The sequence below is a fragment of the Doryrhamphus excisus genome, chromosome 14, assembly GCF_030265055.1.
Source record: "Doryrhamphus excisus isolate RoL2022-K1 chromosome 14, RoL_Dexc_1.0, whole genome shotgun sequence".
In the NCBI taxonomy this organism is placed as follows: Eukaryota; Metazoa; Chordata; class Actinopteri; order Syngnathiformes; family Syngnathidae; genus Doryrhamphus; species Doryrhamphus excisus.
Genome location: NC_080479.1, coordinates 670,044 through 691,469, shown reverse-complemented (window position 1 = coordinate 691,469; position 21,426 = coordinate 670,044). Strand labels below are relative to the sequence as shown.

At 44.2% G+C, this 21,426-nt stretch overlaps 3 protein-coding genes across 3 annotated transcripts; 2 read left to right on the top strand and 1 right to left on the bottom strand.

The window, feature by feature from the left end:
- Positions 1-323: 323 nt before the first annotated feature.
- On the bottom strand, positions 324-3,179 carry LOC131102072 (zinc finger CCHC domain-containing protein 17-like). Its single transcript, XM_058047558.1, has 8 exons — positions 3,087-3,179; positions 2,708-2,858; positions 2,501-2,601; positions 2,334-2,425; positions 2,169-2,269; positions 1,949-2,100; positions 1,691-1,876; positions 324-654 (listed from the first exon to the last, which is right to left on the bottom strand). Exons 2-7 carry the CDS (start codon positions 2,844-2,846, stop codon positions 1,694-1,696), a joined length of 768 nt encoding a protein of 255 aa, XP_057903541.1. The 5' UTR covers positions 2,847-2,858; positions 3,087-3,179; the 3' UTR covers positions 324-654; positions 1,691-1,693.
- LOC131102071 (U5 small nuclear ribonucleoprotein 40 kDa protein) lies at positions 2,210-9,056 on the top strand. Its single transcript, XM_058047557.1, has 10 exons — positions 2,210-3,572; positions 3,764-3,893; positions 3,968-4,061; positions 4,157-4,322; positions 4,444-4,566; positions 4,758-4,878; positions 4,965-5,047; positions 5,891-5,952; positions 6,045-6,148; positions 6,814-9,056. Exons 1-10 carry the CDS (start codon positions 3,462-3,464, stop codon positions 6,861-6,863), a joined length of 1,044 nt encoding a protein of 347 aa, XP_057903540.1. The 5' UTR covers positions 2,210-3,461; the 3' UTR covers positions 6,864-9,056.
- Positions 9,057-9,869: 813 nt separating this feature from the next.
- LOC131102073 (sodium/potassium-transporting ATPase subunit beta-1-interacting protein 1) lies at positions 9,870-20,370 on the top strand. Its single transcript, XM_058047559.1, has 9 exons — positions 9,870-9,998; positions 10,089-10,377; positions 10,586-10,944; positions 11,802-11,939; positions 12,020-12,100; positions 17,513-17,710; positions 19,008-19,068; positions 19,434-19,515; positions 19,587-20,370. The coding sequence occupies exons 3-9, from the start codon at positions 10,891-10,893 to the stop codon at positions 19,594-19,596; spliced, it is 624 nt and encodes a 207-aa protein (XP_057903542.1). The 5' UTR covers positions 9,870-9,998; positions 10,089-10,377; positions 10,586-10,890; the 3' UTR covers positions 19,597-20,370.
- The last annotated feature ends 1,056 nt before the right edge of the window (positions 20,371-21,426 follow it).

Sequence of the window (21,426 nt, the reverse complement as noted above, 5' to 3'; positions counted from 1 at the left end):
CAAGGGCGTGGCTGTAAGCAACACACGCTCTCTGCCCTCCCCCAAACTCTGCTTCTGCGTTTACGTGGCTAATCCTGAAAAGGTGCAGATTCTGGAAGATCTACAACACTTTCTGTGCTGGTTATTGTGTGTAGCTGCTCTATAGGAGTCCACAACTCAATAGAAAAGGCTGAAAAACGAGCCTAATCGGCTAATCCCCTTTAAAGGGAGCACACAGCGCGGCAAACTTTTACTTCCGTAAAAATGTAAATGCGCGTGATGTCATGCTTCAAGCTTTGCCACACAAGTAGGAAATAGCGGAAGTGAAAGTGGCGGCACGGCCATGGAGGAAAGGTTTTATTGATGACCGGGGTATATCGTACATGTTTGCAAACAACTTATCACATGTCCATCCTCCCTGCAGCAACTCGGAAGAGAAAAACACGTGCACATCCATCCGTGGAAAGCATGCAGACCTTCTCCTGCCGTCATTCCAAACGCCGCATTCCCAAAAAAACCAAGAGAGACATTTGTCTTTTCCACACATTCCTCATGGACGTTCAGGGAATCCGCTTCCTGGCCGCGTTCCTTGCTGCATGCTAAGCTAACTCTGCTAAAGAACACATAGCCAGTGTGGACCGGGGCTGTCCAAAGGTTGTCCCAGCAGGACACATCCTGAAAAATCAAAAGGACGCAATTTTGCTACTTGGGTATTTTGCAAAGAAATACATTTTTGCTGTTTTTAAACTTTCATTTTCAGTAATCTTCCATTTTCTTTTGGTAAAATCATACACATAATTTTCCAAAAACTACAACTTTGTTTACTTTCATCAGCTGATTTTTCCATTTCTGGTGATGCTTTTTTAGATTATTTTCCAACTATTTTTGACTTTATTGCCATAACATTTTGACTTTATTATTGTAACATTACAACTTTAACCACAGCCTCATTTTCCTAAAATTATTATTCTTAAAAAAAAAAATTCTTTCATTTTCATTTCAATAAATGAATGTCATTTCTCATAAATTACAACTTTTTCCACATTCAATTACATCTTTTTTTTGTCTAAATGTAAACATTATTTTGGTAATATTACTGCTGATATTTCCATTTTTGTTTTTATAACATTTTTGTTTTTATAAAATTATTAAATTATAAGTTTAGAATGTGGCAGAACACAAACCCCGTCCCCGGGCACACTTTGGACACCCCTGGCATAGATGCACAAAACAGTTTATCAATTTTAAGTTTGATTATGCATCCAGACGCTTTTTCCAGCCCACAAAAAATAAAAATAATATTTCGGTGGACCACGGCTCACATCTGGATATAATATACGCATGCATGACGCAGGAGAAAAAACTTTTTGAATCAAAAATATTTTAATGGCCGTAACCATTAACATGGAGGAAGTGTGTGTGTGTGGTGTGCACGTGTGTGTGTGTGTGTGGGAGCGTGCAGACAAACAAGTCACCTGGGGTATCGGGTTCCTGTTACACTGATTTGTCACACTAGACTTCCTGTTTGTGTCTTTACTACTTCCTGTCTGATGATTTAATGAAAGCAGGGAGACAGAACGTGTTTACGTCACATGTGCAGCTGAAGGTCATGTCAGAGACAAAATGGAGGACGTGTTTTTTTTTTGGGGGGGGGGGGGGGGGCAGATCTTGGTTTAAAAAAAAAAACAAAATGGAAAAAAACAGTTCTGACCTCTCAGCTGTGTTTGTGAGATTTGTGCTTCTTGTGTTTCTTCTTCTGCTGCTTCTCCTCCCGCTCCCGGGTGTGCTCACGGCATCGCCGTTTGGGTTTGCACTCGCCGCCGTCGCTGCTGCTGCTGCCGTCGTCGCTATCCGATGCCTTCCTCTCGCGCTTCCTCTTCTTCTTCGTTTTCTTCTCCTGGGGGAAGTCAAACAGCAGTTTCAACACACATCGCACATGACATCATCATCATATTGAATGCGCATTAACCTTCTTTTTCTTCTTCTTCCTGTCTTTGTCCTTTCTGGGTGCAGCTGTGGGTGTTTGTTGTTGTTGTTGTTGTCGTGGCTCCTCGTCGCCCTCTTCCGGCACTAGTGAGTACTGCAATCCCGGTGCAGAGTAGCAGTCCTTTGTAAAATGACCTACAACGAGTGACGGCACAATGAAGGAGCAGCTAAAATGTGGTTTTTTTTTTGTGTGTCGTTTGTACCTTTGCAACCACACTTGGTGCACGTGGTGTTTAGCACCGCCTCCAGGGTGATCCTGTTGCCCGTGTGGTCTCGGAATTGCCTTCGCCGCCTGGCTTCCTGCCTGGATGTTACAAGAAGATGTTACAAACACATCGCAAAGACTGACAGGAAAACAAAAGACATACTCTGCCATGACGTTGTTGGGGTCCAAGTCCCGCCCCGTGCCCTGATTGACAGCTTTCATGGAGAAGGATAGCTTGATCTTGTCTCCTTGAATCTACAAGCAATAATCTTGGCGTGACATCACTGATGACATAAAGCCTTGTTTCTTTGCGTGTGTGTGAGTCGTTACCTCTCTACCGATGACTTTAATCCACACCTTTTCTCCCACGTCCACAATCTCCGAGGCGCTCTCCACACGCGTGGCCGACATTTCACTGACATGCACCAAACCTGCACGCAAACAACACAAACTAACATTTCCTGCACCTCTGCACCACTAATTTCTTACCTTTTTACGGAAAATAAAATAGTGTATTTAATGCTGCATGCATCTTACCTTCCTTCTTATATCCTGGCAGGCGGACAAAAGCTCCATAAGTCTGCACTGACACCACTTCTCCCTTGGAAATGCTGTAAAGTGGCGGCAGACCGTCCAGTCCAGACGGCTCCGGTGCTGGCCCATCGTTGCCGGACATTTTATCTTCAATCTGAAGGTCCAGAAAGTGTAAATAACGTCAATGAAGTATTTATATTAACGGCAAGGCTAACGTAAACACAAATGAAGCCGTCTCCGGACTGGCTAATTTGATCGTAACCCAGTACAATACCAGCAAAAAATGATAGTACGTGCATTAATTGCGGTTTAAATGTTGCAAAGTATGCACATATATTTCAGACAATGATCGCATCATTCAAAGACAAGAAACCACACTTACGTTGTCCGCTAGCAACCGCTAGCCTCGCTTTCATTTCCGGTGCAAAGCAGTCTCGCGACAAAAAAAACAAACAAAACGACAGGCCTTGTAACCAATCATCGAACGCGCTTGAAATCTTCGGCCAATCAGACACAATACAAATGGTTTCAATTCCGCTTCCGGATCAGACTTTGCAACAACAAGCCAAGCAACCAATCACCATAGCCGAGATCATTCCTCACCAATCAGAACGCACAGGAAACGGAAGTAGTCCCTTTATTCTTCACCGATACCTTACCGCTCGATGCTGCTCACTGTGAGGCGGCCTAACATTCTTTTTTTGAATTAAAACGTCACCATTGTGCCATTTTTGGGAGCTTTGTCGAATAATCAGACATGATTGAACCCAAGAAGAGAGTGGCGGACATGGCGGTGGTGCCACTCGAAGTGAAGCGACCCCGGACGGAGCTGGTGGCGGCGGCCCAGTCTCAGCAGCTCATGGCCGCGGTATGTTTGGAGTAGTGACTATATTCACTTGAAGTACATTACCTGGTAAATCTTAAATATTTAATTTATGTGAGTTTATTTATATTAAACGCAATGCAGCCATTGTGGTGAGAGCCTGTTAGTACATTACACTGTAGTACGGTTGATGTTAAACAAATAGGAAATACACCTCTGCAAATTGTCTCCTTCAGGGTCCCCCCAGGACGTCCAGCCTTCAGGCCCCCATCATGCTGATGTCCGGCCATGAGGGTGAGGTCTACTGCTGCAAGTTTCACCCCAACGGATCCACGCTGGCCTCCTCAGGATTTGACAGGCTCATATGTAAGCGTAATCCTTAAAAACCCAAAAATGACCGTAAATATTGTAAGACGTGTTTTTTTTTTCCTGTGCCGTAGTGATGTGGAACGTGTATGGTGAGTGTGAGAACTTTGCTACGCTGAAGGGCCACAGTGGAGCAGTGATGGAGCTGCACTACAACACGGATGGAAGGTACCAAAAAAAAAGTTTTAAGTTAGTTTTTTTCCATGTTCTCTGGTTATATTTGAATATTTTGACAGAGAAATACTGTGTGATTTTTTCCTCAGCTTGCTGTTCTCGGCAAGCACAGACAAGACAGTCGGAGTGTGGGACAGCGAGACGGGCGAGCGGGTCAAACGCCTGAAGGGCCACACCTCCTTCGTCAATACCTGCTACCCGGCCCGCCGAGGACCCCAGCTGGTGTGCACGGGCAGCGACGACGGGACGGTCAAGGTGAAAGATTGGTGTAGCGCTTCTTGCGTCTTACGGGTTGACATTCAAGGCAAAAGTTGTTCCTGATTGACTGACTCGGCTGTTGTTGTTGTTGTTGTTGTTGCTGCTGCTATTGCGGCAGTTGTGGGACGTGCGCAAGAAGGGAGCCATTCACACCTTCCAGAACACGTACCAGGTGCTGGCCGTCACCTTCAACGACACGAGCGATCAGATTCTGTCCGGAGGCATCGACAATGACATCAAGGTAAGATCCACGCGCATACCTCATGATTATAGACCATAGAGCGGAATGATGCAGCAATAAATATAATGCCCATGGATGCGTATATGTTTACATAGATATCATAGTTTGTGCATCACACGGTCTATTAATATAGAAATTAAGAGTAATAAAAAATGTATAGAGTATAGTGTAATGCGTGTTGTGCGGTGCAGGTATGGGACCTGAGGCAGAACAAGCTGATCTACAACATGCACGGACACGGCGACTCCGTGACCGGGCTCAGTCTCAGCTCGGAGGGATCGTACCTGCTCTCCAACTCCATGGACAACACTGGTAAAGTTCTTTTTTGGTGTGGAAAAAGCAAGTTTCTGTATCTTCTGTGCCCTTTTTTTTTTACGTTTTGTGTGTTGTTGCTATAGTGCGTATTTGGGACGTCCGACCGTTCGCACCCAAGGAAAGATGCGTGAAGATTTTCCAAGGCAACGTACACAATTTTGAAAAGGTATTTAGTACTCCGTTCACTGTGCAATATTAAGCTTTAAGGGCAATATATTAAATTCAAAGTGCAGTATTTTTATAATGCCTCATAATAACTCACTAGCAAGATCTCATAGTGTATAGACTGGCCATATATTTAATATTATCTTGCAAACTGTATTGTATATAACTCTAAAATTGCTAATTTGTTAATACTTGGATTATTTTTTATATTGTGTATTTTGTACTGCTTAACTGATTCTGTACTCTTGCTGCTGTGCAATGCAAATTTCCCCACTGAGGGACGAATCAAAGCTTATCTTATCTTACCTTAGTACGTGACAATGATAATTATGGTGCCAATATCATCAATATTATGTTGTCATAATGATTAATCCGATAACATTAAAAAAATAGCTCTGATAACAATCATTAAAAAGAAAATAAGGCTCCAATGAGTGCGAGTGAGCAAATCAAGCGTTCCTTTTTTCTTTTTTTTTCCTTCCACCTGTGACGTTAGCAGCCTGTATTAACTTCCCTGAGCTGACTTGTAAACAAACATTCACTTTAAAGGGGAACTGCACTTTTTGGGGAATTTTGCCCATCATTCCCAATCCTTATGTGGAACATAAACACGCATTTCTTGCCTTTTTCTGTGCATTATAACGTGAGAAAACTAGTCAATTTCAACTAGCTTGATCATGCTGTGATTAGGCATTAACATATTTTAACCCATTCTGCCTTGAAATTGATAATAATGCTAATTAATTTTTGTTAGTTTTGTTTTATCTTGTATTGTAGTTAATTGTTTTTGTGTGTAAAGATGGTGTTTATGTAGGCTGAATCCACTGGTTATTTGGTCTTTCAGAACCTGATGAGATGCTCCTGGTCCACTGATGGGAGCAAAATAGCAGCAGGCTCAGCAGACAGGTGAGGAAAGCACACACACACACACACACACACACACACTCAAGCTGGGTAGGGATTTGGGGGTCCCACTTTCCTCATGTCTTTGTTTTCAGGTTTGTCTACATTTGGGACACGACATCACGCAGGATCCTGTACAAGCTGCCAGGCCACGCCGGCTCTGTGAACGAGGTCGTCTTTCATCCGGAGGAACCCGTCGGTGAGTTAGCAAACTTTAATTTAACTTTAACTGAAACTATCCGCCCTCACAGCTAGGAGACCAGGGTTCAATCCCACCCTCGGCCATCTCTGTGTGGAGTTTGCATGTTCTCCCCGTGCATGCGTGGGTTTTCTCCGGGTACTCCGGTTTCCTCCCACATTCCAAAAACATGCTAGGTTAATTAGCCACTCCAAATTGTCCATAGTTATGAATGTGAGTGTGAATGGTTGTTTGTCTATATGTGCCCTGCGATTGGCTGGCGACCAGTCCAGGGTGTACCCCGCCTTACGCCCGAAGACAGCTGGGATAGGCTCCAGCACCCCCCGCGACCCTCGTGAGGAAAAGCGGTAGAAAATGAATGAATGAATGAATGAAACTATCCGCTCAGTGATTCCCACAGGACAGCAATGTATGCGTGGTGGTGTATTACGTCATGTCATTATCATTATTATTATTTTACGGACGCCGCGGGAGACAAAAAGTGATCAAAAATGCTGAAAGGCAAAACAAATATGTTTATGTCCGCAGCACATGTGGGTCTCACTTTTCACGGGTACTTTTTAATCCTAATAAGAACACGGTGGACCAGGACTTGATGAGGTGGTCCACATAAAGGGTTTTCATATCCTACATGGTCTAATCGTCTGCCATCTTTGTATCCACAGTTCTGTCGGGCGGCAGTGATAAACGACTCTACATGGGGGAAATCCAGTAGGCAGTGTGTGTCTGTGTGTGAGAGAGAATGTGTAGTTAGTGGGCGGAGTTTAAGAGTATGTTTGCAATCACGTGCATCAGAACCTCAGGATGTTAGTCCAATTGTTTTTTTTTTTAATAAAATGTTGTATTCTTTGAGAAAACAACTGCACATGAAATGTTTTTGTCAATGTGATACTTACCTAAATTGTTCTTTTCATGTCCCGATCTCACTTTAAAAAGGCGACATGAGGTCATTATACATTCAATAACAGTACTACTAATAGTTGTAGTTGTAGTAACGGTGCCATATTATTCCAATACATATCCATAAATTACCATATATTATCATACATTGCATCTTTGTTCCATGAACAATATAACACACGCTATTATAACATATTAAAATCTAGGGTTTTGTTAGATTTTATCTAATGTAAAGTAGGTTATAAAGCCTGTTATGCATACTCCGATACAGCAGGTGGCGTTGTGCTCCTTGGCTGCAGTAATGGCTGCAAGCCGCCATGAAAGCAACAGAAGAATAAAAGCAACAAGTTGACAGGTGTCATGGCTGTGAACTTTCAGCCCATTCGAGAAAGACTGCTAGACAACACAAGAAGTAAAACCACCAGAGTATTGGAGTTACGTTTGAACGCTGGTGACATCTTCAAGAACGAGGATTTAAAAACGACGCGATGGTGGCCATCTTCCTGTGGAACCTGTGAGTAACATTTCCAAGCACTGCTTTTGCACCATAACTATATGGTAAATTACCTACATCATAACTAAACAAGTTGTATGCTTTGTTATTATGAAAGCTAACGTTTGTAGCTAAACTTTGGTACAATAGGATACTGTGATGTCAATATTTCGAGTTGGCACATGTTGCACTGGGGACGTTTTAGGTGTGACACAATACGGAAATGGAGCTGGGCTAGTGCATTGTATTGGTTGTACCACCGGCAGAAGTTGGTAATAAAGTTCAAATGAGCAAGTATGAAGCTATAAGTGTCCACTTAAGGTACTTACTTACTTAAGGTACATTTGTCTAATTTACAACTCCTGTGATGATAAACAAGATAAAAAATAAATGGCAAACTTGCTAAATATTTTTATTTAACACAACTGTATTTCAAGAAAAAACTCATACAGGTGCTAAAATGTATTCATGTGAACTTTACACGATTTCTGTTGCTTTTTTTCATCTTAAAGGGGACTCTTTGCTCATTTTTTTACCCTTTGTATTGAGTTGTGGTCTCATAGAGCAGCTACACACAATAACCTGCACAGAAAACTTTCTAGATCGTTCAGAATCTGCACCTATTCCAGCTGGATTTCCTTGGATTTGTGCATTCAGCCAAACGTTTTAGCAGTTTTAATTTCTTCCACGCACGGCCCGCCTCCGTTTTTCATAAATTGTTATATTTATATGTCTCAATATAGTGCTTGTTTGCATCGTTTTGCATTTTGAACCATCCCAAACTTCTTTTATGGTTCACTTCCAAATGCACAAACCTCATGATGTGAAATTTTGGCACCGGAATCCAACATTCTAACTACTTTTATCGGTCAGAAAAGTGGAATAAGCATCTGAAGGAAGAGATTGTTATTTGTGTTGTCCTGAGCTGACCCACATGGCTATGCAATGCATGTTTTGTACTTGTTTTTTACACTCATATACTTGTTTTTGCCCGCTTCTATATAACTTGCTTCGCACACTTTTTGACTTTTCACACTTATATAACCTGTTTTTAACTTGTTCCGGCAACGGGATAAATATTATTCCCCTATCCTGATAACGAACTAGAATGTTGTGAGAAACGAACTAGAATGTTGTGAGACATTGAGGTGCCTGAGGCAGAGGACGGAGGTGACGACTCCTCTCCTGCGGAGACAGGCTGGCCACCTGTTTTCGCACGGGCGAGTCTATAAAGCATTTGTTTTCTCAATCCCGGTTAGAGTCTGCTGTGAACTGTGCACGAGTGTCCAGCTTTCGGTTTCCAGATTACTCTACCGGGGTGTTTTTGGCTCTCCGCCCTCTGTCAACGGTAAGGTATGCTATTCTGGATCTGAACTGTGTTGATTGGAGTGTTATGTGGGGGCATGGGGGTGACAGCTTGTGTCTAGCATAATAACTCATGATGGGAAATGTTGTGAACTGCTGTGTGTTTTATCATTAAATATCATTAATATACATACAGTCGTTGTTTGTGTTCATTTCTCTGCTGCGATCTCTCCGAACCTGTAACAAGCTATTTCATAAAACAGCATCATAGGTCCCCTTTAAACAGAATGTATTTCTATTTATTTGTATTGGGCCGTACGGTGGACGAGTGGTTAGCATGTTGGCTACACAGTCGCCAAAACATGCTTATTAGGTGAAGTGGTACCTCTAAATGATTATTATTCCTAGTGAGGGTAAACGCTATAGCAAGTGGACGGATTTATTTGGATTATTTTATTTTGTTCATTTTGTTATCCTGAACTATAAAAAGTCAATTATAGTCAACAATTTATGTCTTATTTATATGACTCCAAATCGTGCATGAAAATAAGTTCAGGTTTGTGTCAAATAGTACTAAAAACAAAAACTTTACTTTTTAATAATTACCTATGTACCAGGGCCCTTTGGAATTGTCTTATGGCGAACCCGGTAGTCATCATAAATACATTGAAAAACGTACAATTAATACACGTGATCGGTATCGGCCGATATCACTCATGTATGATCAGAATCGGCAGCATGACCCTGATTGGAGCATCCCGATATAAATAATTATAAATTATTTATTGAATTGACATCGTTTCAACTGGCAAAAGTATCAAAAGTATCGATATCTGATTTGAGTATCGATTTCAGAGCTGGTATCGGAAGCAACAATACTTCAGTATCGATCCTCACATCACTATCTGAAATATATAAACTTCTTAGAGATATTATAATTTTTGAGATGTAGCTGATGCAGACCCCCCCCCCACGTGTTCTTTCCTGCCCCCCTCCCGCTGAATAGTCGCCTGTAAAATGTCCCGTATCCTTCGGTGATGGTCTGCGAGGACACCGGTGCATCGGCAGGGATTTCCCCCGCGTTGGTGGTCGATGAAGCGGATCTCCTGGGTGATGAGAGGCCGGGGAGTCGCGGATGTCCGCCGGCCATGGGTGCGCTATTGTGGGGGCCAGCAACCATCCACGCTGCTGTGTTTGCGTGACGATGACGACGATGATGATGTTCTTCCTTCTCCCCTGCAGCTCCACCTCGAGGGGGTGGGGGGTCGCCTCGGCCAGCCCACCAACCCCCCCGCCGCTTCCCCCCTCCCTCCTTCGGCTCCTCCTTCTCACGCCCCGGCACCGATTGTTGACAAAAGACGGCGAGGCGAGGCGAGGGGGCCCCCCGTTTTCTTCCACACCGGACCCCGGAACCTCTAAACGGATTTGGCCGGTTCCTCTCGGCTGTGAGCGGGTGGATGCGACCGAGCAGAGAGGTGGCGCATGGAGGAGCTCCGTCTTCTTCTTCTCGTTGTTCGGCTGCTTGAAGGCGGTGAGTCACAACGAGCTGCTTTGTGTCGGCCGGCGGTGAAGCAGCACTGCGGGCTCGGCCGCCTTCTCCCCGCCTCGGCCCCGCCGTGTGATCCGGTATCATATGATGCTCATTTCTTACCGCAGCCGGGGGCCCATCATGACAGTTTTCCGCCTCTCTTTGTGTCTTTGTGTGTGTGTGTGCGCGCCCCCCCCCCCCCTCCCTGTAGCCCCTCCAGAAGGTGTGGCCGAGGTGATCCGGTTGTCCGTGGTGGTGTGACCGCAGAAGTGGATCCCAGCCGTCCTCCACCCCCCCCCCCATCCCTCCTGGAAGACAAATCATTTCCTCAGTTAAAAAAAATGGGTCACCAACTCTAAGAGAAGCTTCAGAGCAGCTTCACAGGAGGAGGAGAAGGAGGTCTCCTCACCCGGGAATGGTGTGAGCTGACACGGCCAGGCAAGTCTGGATCTAACCGGGGACCCGTCCTTCCCCCGGAGCCTGCGTGGCGCCAAGCCGCGTCCCGAGCCCTCCAAGATGGGGAAGTGCGACGGAAGATGCACGCTGCTGGTCATATGCTCCTTGCAGCTGGTGAGTGAACGCCAGCGCCTCTCTGCACTTTAGTGAAGACACCTTGATGACGACAACACACACACACAACCTCCATTACTCTTTCATGCTCTTTTGATGGATGTGGAGGTCTAGTTGCAGATGCCTGATGATAAATATATTCATAACCAACAGTAAAATAACATCTGATAAACTGTTTCAGATAAAGATATCACACTGATAAATGAACAATACTGTGTGTGTGTGTGTGTGTGTGTGTGTGTGTGTGTGTGTGTGTAGCTTGGAGGTATAATTAGTGCAGTGTGATTAATCCGACATTTTTTTGGCTAGTACAGTCAAAGCTTTGAGTTGCAGCTGTGTGTGTGTGTGTGTGTGTGTGTGTGGTGGGACCGAGAAGAGGGGTGTCGTGTTTTGAATGAGGGGTGGCAGGAGAAGAAGAAGAAGAAGTAGAAGGAGGCCCTCGCTCACCATCTGGTGTCCATTCTGGAGTTAAACTTAGCCGTGTCTATAAATAGCTTTTGGACTTCAAATGTAATAAGTGTGTAATGCGATCCTGTGTGTGTGTGTGTGTTTTTTGTGTGTGTGTGTGTGTGTGTGTGTGTGGAGGCCATTGTTTGCCACTCTGATGAGTTGTTGTGCACCACTGGGGTTCAGAGCATACATCCTCATTAGTTTGGGGGCGCCTCTTTTTTTTCGTTTTCCTCTAACGGGGCTGGATAGTGCGCCAGACAGTTACCATGGCAACAGCTGCAGCAGGCCCGTATGCATGGGACATGTGTGTGTGTGTGTGTGTCCCTGTCACTGTCATCGTGTGTCCACATCCACATTCAGGTTCTTACCTCTTCACCCCCCCCCCCCCCCCCAACCCCTCCGTGCAGGTGGCCGCCCTGCAGAGACAGGTGTTTGACTTCCTGGGCTACCAGTGGGCGCCCATCCTGGCCAACTTCCTGCACATCATGGCCGTCATCCTGGGCATGTTTGGCACGGTGCAGTTCCGCTTCCGATACCTCATCTTTGTGAGTACAAAAGTTCCAAATGTCGATAGTTTTCCCATTCCTGAGGAGCATTGAATGCATCGTGCCGTGTGTGTGTGCAGTACGCGGTGTGGCTGGTGCTGTGGGTGGGCTGGAACTCCTTCATCATCTGCTTTTACCTGGAGGTGGGCAACCTGTCTCAGGTAAGCTCCCGTGTTGCGTCAACACTGTGGAATATTCTGTCATGCTAGCATGTCGAGTAATTAGTAAAGCCTTTAATCTTGGTTCTAATTAGGGCTGTCAAATGGGTACGTTGTTAAAGCAGATTAATTACAGTTTTCAAATGAATTAATCTATGTCTGAAATATGGCTGTTTTATTGGAAGACATGTAATAACTATGAATTATGTATTAACAGCTACAAATGAGGCACGGCGGTCTGGTGGTTAGCGCGCAGACCTCACAGCTAGGAGACCAGGGTTCGGTCCCCACCCTCGGCCATCTCTGTGTGGAGTTTGCATGTTCTCCCCGTGCATGCGTGGGTTTTCTCCGGGTACTCCGGTTTCCTCCCACATTCCAAAAACATGCTAGGTTAATTAGCCACTCCAAATTGTCCATAGGTATGAATGTGAGTGTGAATGGTTGTTTGTCTATATGTGCCCTGTGATTGGCTGGCCACCAGTCCAGGGTGTACCCCGCCTCTCGCCCGAAGACAGCTGGGATAGGCTCCAGCATCCCCCGCGACCCTCGTGAGGAAAAAGCGGTAGAAAATGAATGAATGAATGAGCTACAAATGAATGAAATTGTAGTCAAGCTAAAAGATGGCGTGTCGCTAGTTTTGTTTGATAGTAGACTTTTAACTGTGTTGCGTTCAAAGACACCAAGTTGAATTCACACAATTCTACTTTTGAGTTACAAAGTAAATGCTAAGAATACCCGCTTTATTGACACACGTACGTATAATAAAGACGTTGTTGTGGTGTTCGGGCAGTGTAAAAGCCATCCATAAATTCCTTCATTCATTCATTTTCTACCGCTTTTCCTCACAAGGGTCGCGGGGGGTGCTGGAGCCTATCCCAGCTGTCTTCGGGCGAGAGGCGGGATACACCCTGGACTGGTGGCCAGCCAATCACAGGGCACATATAGACAAACAACCATTCACACTCACATTCATACCTATGGACAATTTGGAGTGGCTAATTAACCTAGCATGTTTTTGGAATGTGGGAGGAAACCGGAGTACCCAGAGAAAACCCACGCATGCACGGGGAGAACATGCAAACTCCACACAGAGATGGCCGAGGGTGGAATTGAACCCTGGTCCTCCTAGCTGTGAGGTCTGCGCGCTAACCACTCGACCGCCGTGCCGCCCCGATACAAATAAATATCTTCATTAAATAGAAATATGTCCCTTTTAAGTTAAAAGATAATAAATGGAGTGTCCAGGTTGTGGGGGTGTCCAACATTCATCAACGCACATCTCCACTCAAACAGTGTGGCCATGGTCTTTATGCTAATTTGTGCTAATTTGTCATTATATAAAACCACAAAGTCTGAATTATATTCTTGTAATTAAAAAAAAACTACTAAGAGTCAAAGCAAATATTCTTTGACCCTTAATTTGGTGAGCGACTCCAAATGAGCTGGCGAGCTAGGAGAACCATGCAATGGTATCTCCGTCCTAAACCTGGACACACGATGCGTTTATGTTCATTAAACATACACAAATAGTAGTTGGAGGACAAGACTTTTTCATTAGCATCATGACAACAACAGAGAAAAAATGTTCAGTGACACTTGAAAAAGTTAGTACGTACTCCATGAATGTGGGACAAAAACGAGCTACACACTAAAAGCATTGCTTGTTTGTTTTTAAAACCAAATGTCACCATGGTATTGCGTGTATTGTGGTAAGGCACATATGGAATCCAAAGACGGGTAGCTTGATGGATGACGCTAGCTAGCTAGCTAGCTCGCTGCCACAAGTAACAGCTAGGCAAAGTGTGTAAGCAATTATGGACGGAACATGGACCGGCAGTTGGTGTGATAAAGGAGAGATCCAACTGGTGTAGTTTGTGTCAAGCTGTCAAACGCAAGCCGTAGAGGTTTCAAACACGGGTTTTGATTCTTGGGGCGATACGGGGCAAAATGCGTCCCTTGTCGACTCAATACGGGTGTTGGCAACCCTACATGACATGGCACACGGGCAGGGTTTGCCGCCACAAGTATTTATTATCATATCCTGATCACATGTTTTTGATGGGGGCTGCACGGCGGTCGAGTGGTTAGCGCGCAGACCTCACAGCTACGAGACCAGCGTTCAATCACACCCTCGGGCATCTCTGTGTGGAGTTTGCATGTTCTCCCCCGTGCATGCGTGGGTTTTCTTTTCCGGGTACTCCGGTTTCCTCCCACATTCCAAAAACATGCTAGGTTAATTAGCCACTCCAAATTGTCCATAGGTATGAATGTGAGTGTGAATGGTTGTTTGTCTATATATGTGCCATGTGATTGGCTGGCGACCAGTCCAGGGTCCAGGGTGTACCCCGCCTCTCGCACAAAGACAGCTGGGATAGGCTCCAGCACCCCCCGCGACCCTCGTGTGGAAAAAGCGGTAGAAAATGAATGAATGTTTTTGATGGAAAACTGCCAAAATGGCGGATAAATCCATTCATTCATTCATTCATTTTCTACCGCTTTTCCTCACGAGGGTCGCGGGGGGTGCTGGAGCCTATCCCAGCTGTCTTCGGGCGTAAGGCGGGGTACACCCTGGACTGGTGGCCAGCCAATCACAGGGCACATATAGACAAACAACCATTCACACTCACATTCATACCTATGGACAATTTGGAGTGGCCAATTAACCTAGCATGTTTTTGGAATGTGGGAGGAAAACCCACGCATGCACAGGGAGAACATGCAAACTCCACACAGAGATGCCCGAGGGTGGAATTGAACCCTGGTCTCCTAGCTGTGAGGTCTGCGCGCTAACCCCTAGACCACCGTGCCGCCGGATAAATCCATATTAAGCATTATTAAAAACATCAGTATGATACAGTGAAGTGTAAAAAGAGATATTTGTATAGATTTGTATGTGCCCTGTGATTGGACGCCGCCGCCTCTCGCCCGAAGACAGCTGGGATAGGCTCCAGCTATGACCCTAGTGAGGATAAGCGGCATAGAAAATGTAGTATTGTGGCCAATGAGGGACTTTGGCTGAATATTTGCATCCATATTTCTGAGGAAGACTTCATCAATGGCGTTAAATAACAGCACAAGAAAGCACTTTTAATTTGCAATTATGGACATTGTGGTCGTTTCAGGCGTTCTGCGTCTTCCTTGTTCTTTTAAAGACGTTAAGTGTACGCAAAGGAAGTTGGTGACAGAATCAGATCTCTCTCTCTCTTGGATTGGAAATAAGAGTATTGCTTTGAGATCTCCGGAGACAACAGGGGGAGGGGGAAAAATAAGAACACGGAACGCCGGCAGCTTCCTCAACTCCTCCCCTCCTCGGTGGTCTGTGGGCTGGTTGAGAGTGCTGGACCGTTCCACCAGCCGCAAAGTGTCCCACCCCCTTCAACTCTCTTGGCATCCCTGAAGGCACATCCCTCGTCTTTTTGGGGGATTTTTTTAATGTGCACGCTGGCTGTTTTCGAGACCACCGCAAAGCCTGTTTTTTTTTGTTCCTTTTGAAAGTTCCCCCACTAGACCAGAATGGAGCAAGGCGCTGACTTGCATGGTGGTTTTGCACCCACGTTACATCACATTGTGACAAGCTAAAGTAGTGAAGATCTGTCCGAGGGGGTCCTAACGTATATTTGAAGCCAATACCGGAGGACGCTGTGATGATGTGTATTGTTTCTAGAAATGAAGTGCGGTCTGTTACGTTACTAAGCGCCGCCATTTCCATAATTTACTGACATTCTATTGAAAAGACGAGTACGCTATTCATCCACAGCAGAACTGGAACAAAGGAGGGCTTTGTATTTCGCAAAACAACATTATTCAATCTCCACAGCCGTGTAAGTGCTTGCCAAAGGTGGCGCTATAACCCCTAACCCGGGGGTCGGCAACCTTTACTGTCGAAAGAGACGTTTTGCCCTCTTTTGTAAGAAAGAAAAGCATAGCGTGGATTTTGGGTCTTTTTTTTTTTTTTACATTTTAGCAACAAGAGACTTAGTTAAAATAAAACCGAGTCGAGTAAAACTAAACAAATAGGTGCAAGTGCAATGTTTAACAAGTAAACAAACCGAGGAACCTTTTTTTAGTGGTCTGAAATTTATGTTTTGCGCTCATTTCTAATTCATATTAATGACTTTTGTGTATCCATGGTTAGCTTAAATTAGAGCCTGCATAGACGAGGATGAAATGCAATAAGGCAATGATTGGAGGGATTATTTTCAAAGTCATGCTATACAACAAGCTAATTATTTTATTTTAATAACCGGGAGTGCATGAGAAAGTGGAAAGGAAACTCTTTGACCGCATGGTGACTTATGACAAAGTATACAGTAAACCTCGGATATATCGGACTCGGATATATCGGAAATTAGCTCACAACGGACAGATAAAAAAAGAACCGATTTTTCTGTAATGCATTTCCAATAAAAATTCATTGCATATATCGGATTTTTTATAACGGATTTCGCCTATTTCGGACAAAATCTCCAGTCCCGTTCCAATGCATTTCTATGAAATTTCCCTGGCATATATCGGATGGCCGCATCGTGGCGCTCCGATTCGCCGAATCGCGACAGGCCGCTATACGACGTCATTTGCAGCGTTTGCAGCGTTGCCTGCGCGTCCAGGTACATTGGAAACATAGTCAAGGAAGTGCCTTTTTATAACGGATAAAATCCCATTTACGCATATACCGGATATAAATCCCATATATGCGTAAAACGGACATTTTCCGGTATACGCATATAACGGATTTCGCTTATATCGGACAAAACCACTGGGAACAATTGAATCCGATATATCCGAGGTTTACTGTATTTACAACACATCCGCAATAGAACCAATGTTGTAGTAGTGCTCAGGAGCTAACCGCTCAGCCAGCAGCATTCACAGGGCTCTGACTTTGTAGACCCGAGCGCACCGTGCAATTTTCGTGAGCAGCGCAGTCATGCACAGCGCGGCGCACCCACGCCCCCGTCCCTCCCACCGGCACAAGTGGCGACGAGGGAAGCCATCATGCACCACGTACGCCACCTGGTGTACACGTCATCTGTTCCTAACGGTTACATTAAACACAGCAGCAGGCTAATCCAAACATCTTACTTGTTTTCCACCAGCATTCCTACATGGCCAAATTAGGAGATCCTTTGATGATATTGTGGAGTTAGCAGGTTGCCTACAGCCACAGCTGTTAATGTTTCAGACCTAGCGCTAATTAGCGACGCCGCTGGTTACTTGCTTTTGTAGACCACACACCCGATGACTAAAGGGGAGGCCCAATAGAGGCGTTAATTGGAGCAATTAGTGTACGTCAACGAATCTAAAAGGCAAATTGGATGCAAAGCGCATAAAAAAAAAATGTACGTTTTGAATATCGAACATGTGCGGACATGCTTTGATTCCTAAGATGATATTTGTGTTTGTGCGTCACACCAGGACAGGGATTTTCTCATGACGTTCAACACATCCCTTCATCGTTCGTGGTGGATGGAGCACGGCCCCGGGTGCCTCGTGACACCCGTGCTGGACTCGCACATGGCGCCCGACGACCACCACGTCATCACCGTGTCCGGGTGTCTCCTTGACTACCAGTATATGGAGGTGCTGAGTTCGGCCGTTCAGATCCTGCTGGCCGTACGTATACACCGCACGTTACACCGAAGGGACGGGGGTGTCCAAAGGGCGGCTCCGGCAAATAAATACCATGAAACAAGAAATGTAAACAAACAACTGCAAAAGTTAGTTAGCAAAAAGAGTTACATGAAATGTAGCCACATGGCAATTATGCTTAGTGCATTAGCGCATTTGACACACATTACAGTGACTCATCAAAAAAAATAATTTTTAAAAGAATTTTTAAAAATAACAGGACTATGCTGAAGTTCAAAAATATGATTTATTTTGACTTATTTTGGCCTCCCTGTGGCTGGAAGAGGATCTGAATGATGCTTGTGGAATATTAATACTATTATTATATTATTGCTACTATTAATCTATCTGTCTAACTGTCAAAAAAAAAACTTAAACTGTATTATGGAAAGCAGGAAGTGAACAAATGTAACAGTTACTGATTGTAAAAGTACCAGATGAAGGGGTAGGATTTAATAAGCTTTGCTTCTTCCTACTCCTTTTGGACATGTGGAACTGGGAACTGATTATGGGATGCATTCAATTGTAATCTGATGCATGTTCAAATGAAATAAAACCATTACCATTAATATTAATATTTCACATTTTTCAGATGGGCTTATGTGTTAGGGTAACAGGACGGAGTGAAAACCCAACTAAAAAAATGTTGAAGAAAATTAAAATATTTGGGCGCGGGGTAAATATTGTCAAAAATGTCATTTTAAGTCAAAATACAAAGAGAAAAGTTGGAATCTAACAAGAAAAGTCATAATTTTATAAGAATAATGCTGTCATATTATGAGGAAACATTACATCAATTAGTAGTAGTATTCTAAAGTTTAAATATTAAAGAATGTTGTTATTTTTTTTTAGAAATCATCAAAAACAAATAAAACAATTAAAGTTGATAATGTGGTTGCAAAAATGAAGACAAATTATTTTGGAATAAAGACACAAGTCAAAAATATTAGCATCAATGAAAAGACAGCTGTCGTTTGACGAGAATAAAGTCAAAATATTAAGAAAAAGTCGCATTCTATCGGGAAAAAGTCAAAATTTTATTAGAATAAACTTATGATAGTTTGAATTTCCACTCGGCCATCTCTGTGTGGAGTTTGCATGGTCTCCCCGTGAATACGTGTTTTTTTTCCGGGTACTCCGCTTTCCTCCCACATTCCAAAAACATGCTAGGTTAATTAGCCACTCCAAATTGTCCATAGGTATTAATGGTTGTCTATATGCATTTTATTCCAAAATATGAATGTGGAGTCTAACTCTTATTTTGTATTTTTTTGTGTACCAGCTCTTTGGCTTCGTGTACGCCTGCTACGTCAGCAAAGTCTTCCAGGACGACGAGGACAGCTGTGAGTGTTTTTTGGCCTCGCATGTCCTGGTTCGCATGGCTGAGTGTCTGCAATGTTGGTTTTAATTGAGAGGATTCCCTCTTGATTGTTGGAGTGTGTTATAGTTATGGGAATCCCTGTCTGTCAGCTTGTGGCTGCCATCTGTGTGTGTGTGTGTGTGTGTGTGCGTGTGTGTGTGTGTGTGCGCGTCAGGCCACAGGAAGTGACAGCCTGTGTGTGCGCTTCAGTGATGGCTATTATTGTACATACTAAGCAGAGTTGCCTGTATTATTCAAAGCTCACGACAGCCGTGTCGACATTTCACGGCATGTCAAAAAATGAAATAATCAACCCGTCTTCTTTTTTTTTTTTTTTTTTTTTTGAAGTCGATTTCATCGGCGGGTTTGACTCTTACGGGTACCAACCTCCTCAGAAGTCCTCTCATCTGCAGCTTCAGCCTCTTTACACGTGAGTTACCGCATCTTTATGCTCATTTTATGTCCACTTTTAGTACAAATTCATTGTTTCCTGTGCTCCAGGGCTGGTTAATGGATGCTTGCGCCCCCTTCAGGCCACACCCTGACAGTGCCACTGTGGATGGACGGAGATGGTCACCCTGATTGGACTCTGAGGATGGACTTGTGTGTGTGTGTGTGTGTGTATGTGAGATAGACAGTAAGCCTGAGGAAGATTAACATCCCTGAAAGGAATGTACTGAGCTCAGGGATGAACCAGCGTGTCGGGTGGCAGGTTTTGGGATGGCGACATAGGGAAGGGGGCGGGACGGAGCACACACACACACACACACACACACACACACACACACACCTCTTGTCAAATCACCACTTCTTTACGTAACTACCAGCTACACAAACGTGTGTGTGTGTGTGTCATACAGTATTTGTGCGTGACTGTCACAGGACCAACCGCCGCCGGTGCACCACCTTGCAGCACTCTTGTTATTGTGGAAGGGGGGCGTGGGTGGGTCACATGATTTAAAAAAAAAAACAACAACAACCCAGAACAAAACACGAAACAAAAAGGCACGACTCGTTGTCATTTTAGAAATGTGGTGATGTCAGAACTAGAGCAGTCTTCAGATCCCTGCTCCCAAAGCCATCTCCCCCTCCTGTCCCGACGGATGCTTCACTTTTAATGGGAGTGATTGAGCTCGTTTTGGACTCCTATTTCCTCCATTTCCTGTTTGGATGGAAAGGTATTCGTGTTACTGAATGACAATGAAGGAACATGGAATCACAGGAGGCAAACTCAACTTGAGTGTTTAAGGATGCAGATGGCTTTGGGATCAAGCATTAGTGTGTCTACGGGGTGGGGGCGGGTAGGGAGGGGGGGGCATTGGGGATACTGTGCATGTAAATAACCTGCCAATGACTGATTTAGGAACAAAGAGAAGGGGGGGGGCTTGCATTAGGGGTCAGTTTTTGTTCTTTTCTTCATACCTGTGTCTCTTGTTGAGTCTTCTCTCACGTACCAAACATCATACATCGTGTGAGAGCGGGAGTTCGGGAGGGGGGGGGGCAGGTATGAGGCCGGCACCTCCTTTTGGGGTGTAAGGTACAGTTTGAAATAATAAAAACACACTTTCTACATGACAAATGAGGCTTTGGAAATTCTTCACCCATTTTGTGTATTTAACACATACGGTAGGTAAATATACTTAAATAACAAGCTTTTATAACTGCCGTTGTGTCCCTGGGCAGCTGTAGCTACGGATGTAGAACACCACCAGTGTGTGACTATGGAGGGAATGAATAAAGGGTTCATGTTGTGAAGCGTTTTGACTGCCTAAAAAAGCACAATATAAAATGTAATCCGTTATTTTTATTATAACAATGCCTCAAGGTTTTTTTCATAACCAATTATATTTTATATTTTTTATTGTGTAATTTAATTTAAAAAATAACAGCCCCCATGTAGACCTTTGGACGTGACTGCATGAGTTGAAAAGACACAACCATATTAGTTACTGTGGATGACTTTATTGTACACAACATGTATATATTCTATGAAAACCATTCCAGAACAACTATTACTGTACCTGGAGTAGTGAGGTGGAATAAGAATAAAATAAAAATAAAATGACATCAGATTAATAACCACATATATAGTAAGTAATTGTCAATAAGCCTTGCTAGTGTTTATAAACTTTTCTTATATGTGTGTGTGTGTGTGTGTGGTAAGTAGGCTACTCTGTTGCCATGGCGACAGTCTGCATTACGTCATCCCCACACGCTTGGCTACCGCGCTTCCTCGTCCGGTCTGGACCCCCCAGGGAAACCGGCCCAGATCCAACTGGCTGGAGTCAAGGTTCTGTTTTGTTTTGGGCTGTTTTTCTTTTTTTTTTTTTTTTTTGAGGGG

Bases quoted from the DNA above. Each gene is read 5' to 3' on its own strand.
- LOC131102073 (XM_058047559.1), top strand. From the start codon at position 10,891: ATGGGGAAGTGCGACGGAAGATGCACGCTGCTGGTCATATGCTCCTTG. The intron at 11,940-12,019 runs GTGAGTACAAAA...GTGTGTGTGCAG, and splicing joins GCTTCCGATACCTCATCTTT to TACGCGGTGTGGCTGGTGCT. The intron at 19,069-19,433 runs GTGAGTGTTTTT...TTTTTTTTGAAG, and splicing joins CCAGGACGACGAGGACAGCT to TCGATTTCATCGGCGGGTTT.
- LOC131102071 (XM_058047557.1), top strand. From the start codon at position 3,462: ATGATTGAACCCAAGAAGAGAGTGGCGGACATGGCGGTGGTGCCACTC. The intron at 4,567-4,757 runs GTAAGATCCACG...TGTGCGGTGCAG, and splicing joins GCATCGACAATGACATCAAG to GTATGGGACCTGAGGCAGAA. The intron at 5,953-6,044 runs GTGAGGAAAGCA...CTTTGTTTTCAG, and splicing joins GCAGCAGGCTCAGCAGACAG to GTTTGTCTACATTTGGGACA.
- LOC131102072 (XM_058047558.1), bottom strand. From the start codon at position 2,846: ATGTCCGGCAACGATGGGCCAGCACCGGAGCCGTCTGGACTGGACGGT. The intron at 2,602-2,707 runs GTAAGATGCATG...GTTTGCGTGCAG, and splicing joins GCCAGGATATAAGAAGGAAG to GTTTGGTGCATGTCAGTGAA. The intron at 1,877-1,948 runs GTTAATGCGCAT...GACTTCCCCCAG, and splicing joins GGAAGAAGAAGAAAAAGAAG to GAGAAGAAAACGAAGAAGAA.